The 2,577-nt window shown below is 42.5% G+C and overlaps 1 protein-coding gene across 2 annotated transcripts in view; it reads left to right on the forward strand.

Moving 5' to 3' along the window:
- The first annotated feature begins 201 nt into the window (after positions 1-201).
- Positions 202-2,577, forward strand: part of slc25a26 (solute carrier family 25 member 26) — a 68,830-nt gene continuing 66,454 nt past the window's right edge. The window contains exons 1-2 of one of the 2 annotated variants that reach the window (XM_036950570.2): positions 202-443; positions 2,024-2,180. In XM_036950570.2, the coding sequence (XP_036806465.1) occupies positions 411-443; positions 2,024-2,180 (190 nt within the window). In that variant the 5' untranslated portion in view covers positions 202-410. The remainder of the gene's footprint in view (positions 444-2,023; positions 2,181-2,577) is intronic. The other variant, XM_036950571.2, reaches the window with a different exon arrangement.

Consider the following 2,577-nt stretch of genomic DNA (forward strand, 5'->3'; position numbering starts at 1 on the left):
CCTCCACTGGATCCAGTATGATGGAGAAGGGGATACATGTATTGAATTTAAAGAGCATACAGAGTAGAACATCATTAGATACAGTCATATATTTTGTTATATTTTTTAAGAGAAACGGGTCTGACATATAGGATTTACAGTGGTTTCTCCGTGTCTCTGGGCCACACACCAGTACAGTAGGTGGCGGTAATGCACCATGACGTTGGATGCCAGCCGCCGATAAACCCACCGAAGAAGATGTTTCTCGTGATCCGCACGTTACTCATAGGACGTCACGCGGAAATACATTAAGCAAAGATGGCAGCGTCCTTGATAAGCAAATGTTGACTGCAGTGAAGTGTCAAAAAATGCCCCATAGTTGTAAATCATTCTCAGAACGGCAACGTGAAAGCTGACAATAGAAGACTAACATGGAAAAAAGAGAATTCACTGCTTCGCTAGTGGTAATGTCTTTAATTTCCTCCATCGTGTAATACCGCACTGCTCGTCTTCTTATTGTGCTTGCAATATTAATTAAGCTAACTTGCAAGCAAGCAAATTGTCTGTATTTCGACTAATTTACCAGCCAAAACGATTTTGCATTATTGCCTAAACAAGTGCTCACGATAATGTTGCGTGCTAACTGTCACTAGTCTTCAGCACCGCTGACAGCAAAGGTTTGGCTCACAATGAACTGTCACCCTCATTTGGAAGGTCAGTAATGGATTAGGAAGCACTGGCAACACCATTAGCTAGCTGAAAATTCTCAGCTACAACGCCACTTGACCTTTTCAAGTGTGTTATTTTATGCAGTGTTGTGTGTCATTCTGCAAGTGTGCTTACTGTGCTTGCTATAATATGGTAAAGATTTCAGTGGTTATCATGGGTGAGTTTGATAAGGAAAACAGAAAGTTAAGCGCAGCATAGTTTGATAAGGACCTTATGATCTGTCTCACCCATTCCCATAGTCAACATTGCTAAACTTTTAGAGCCTTATTTCCTTTGCACCAATGCAAAGTTTAAGGTCTCCCGAGTGTCGCCGCGGCCGAGGCACTGCATCTTAGTGCTAGAGGCGTCCCCACAGACCATGGTTCAAAATAGGCTGTATCACCACCGGCCGTGATTGGGAGTCCCATAGGGCGGCGTCCCGGCGTCGTTAGGGTTTGGCCGGGGTAGGCCGTCATTGTAAATAAGAATATGTTCTTAACTGACTTGCCTAGTTAAATAAAGGCTACAACGTGTGCACCTATTTCAGAAGGAAAAATGACTAACACATACAACAGCCACTTCACTCCATTAGCTATTATGGTGTTACAAAGCAAATACAAGGCTATGTAACAACATATTGACACAATGTTGTATCCTGAGTAATTACCGTGCTAATACAGTTATAAGAGCAACTTAGTATAAAGTGCCTTATGTTCTTATTCCTAAATGTGTGCATTGTATGACCATCTGGGTTAGAATCTGGGTCGTCTGCAGACCGTAGGACTATGCTAGCCCGCTGAGCTAAAGTCTTGGAATTTGCTCGGGAAACTAATGCAAATTTCCAGGTCAGGCAATGTAACTCATCACAGGACTATGGTCCACCAAATCACTTCCTTAACAGGTGTAAATGTTGCACTGGACCAAAGGGGTTGGGCAGTACCCAAAGATAATGTCATTGCTCAACCATAATTATTTGAGTTAGTACCAGCATCATGGGAAACATTCAGAATGGCCTTTTCCTAATTATTTCTAAATGGGTTAAAAGTAGGGAAAGAGAGTAACGTATCCAACTGTTCAAGGACATGTTCCATGTTCGTTATGGTGATGGCTCAGTGTGGGAGCAAAAACAATGGCTCTTTGTTGAATTCCTTATCACTATGCTGTCAGAATATCTCTTAAGTCTCTCAGAGTGTGTGAGATTGTGTGTGTATTTGGATTTTTGTGTGAGTCGAGTTTCCCGGATGAGTGTTTGTCTCTGTGTGTCATCTCTCTCTGCTAGACTATGCAGTGTTTCTGAGATGCCTGAAGATGACTGTGTTTGTTCGCTACATGCTAGGCGGGGGGCTGTGCTGGGATGTGCGTGGACCTCACCCTCTTCCCCCTGGACACCATTAAGACCAGACTGCAAAGCCAGCAGGGCTTCACCAAGGCTGGGGGTTTCCGTGGCATCTATGCAGGGGTTCCATCTGCTGCCATCGGCTCTTTTCCCAATGGTGAGAAACGTATTATTAGTCTCTGTCACCACTAAGACCCCACAGAAAGACTACCTGTTGACACACCGTAATAAAGCCTACACATGGAGAGCATCTGATTGACTTGTTTATTAATGTTTACTCAAATAACCTCTTCAATAATTAACTAAATACATGAAACAAATGTTTTATTATTGTTAGCCTTTTCCTTGTACGACCAGCCTATGTTTGCCCACAACTGTTGATTGATTAAAGCATTTGAATAATAAAATGAGAGCAGCTCACAAACTTATTAATGAGATGGGAAAGGCTACACGAACACCTCTGGTGCCCAAATTGACGACGTACAGTACCAGTCAAATGTTTGGACACACCTATTCATTCAAGGGTTTTTCTTTATTTTTTACTATTTTCTACA

The sequence above is a fragment of the Oncorhynchus mykiss genome, chromosome 17 (genome assembly GCF_057628025.1).
Source record: "Oncorhynchus mykiss isolate SJ-2025 chromosome 17, ASM5762802v1, whole genome shotgun sequence".
NCBI classification, from domain to species: domain Eukaryota; kingdom Metazoa; phylum Chordata; class Actinopteri; order Salmoniformes; family Salmonidae; genus Oncorhynchus; species Oncorhynchus mykiss.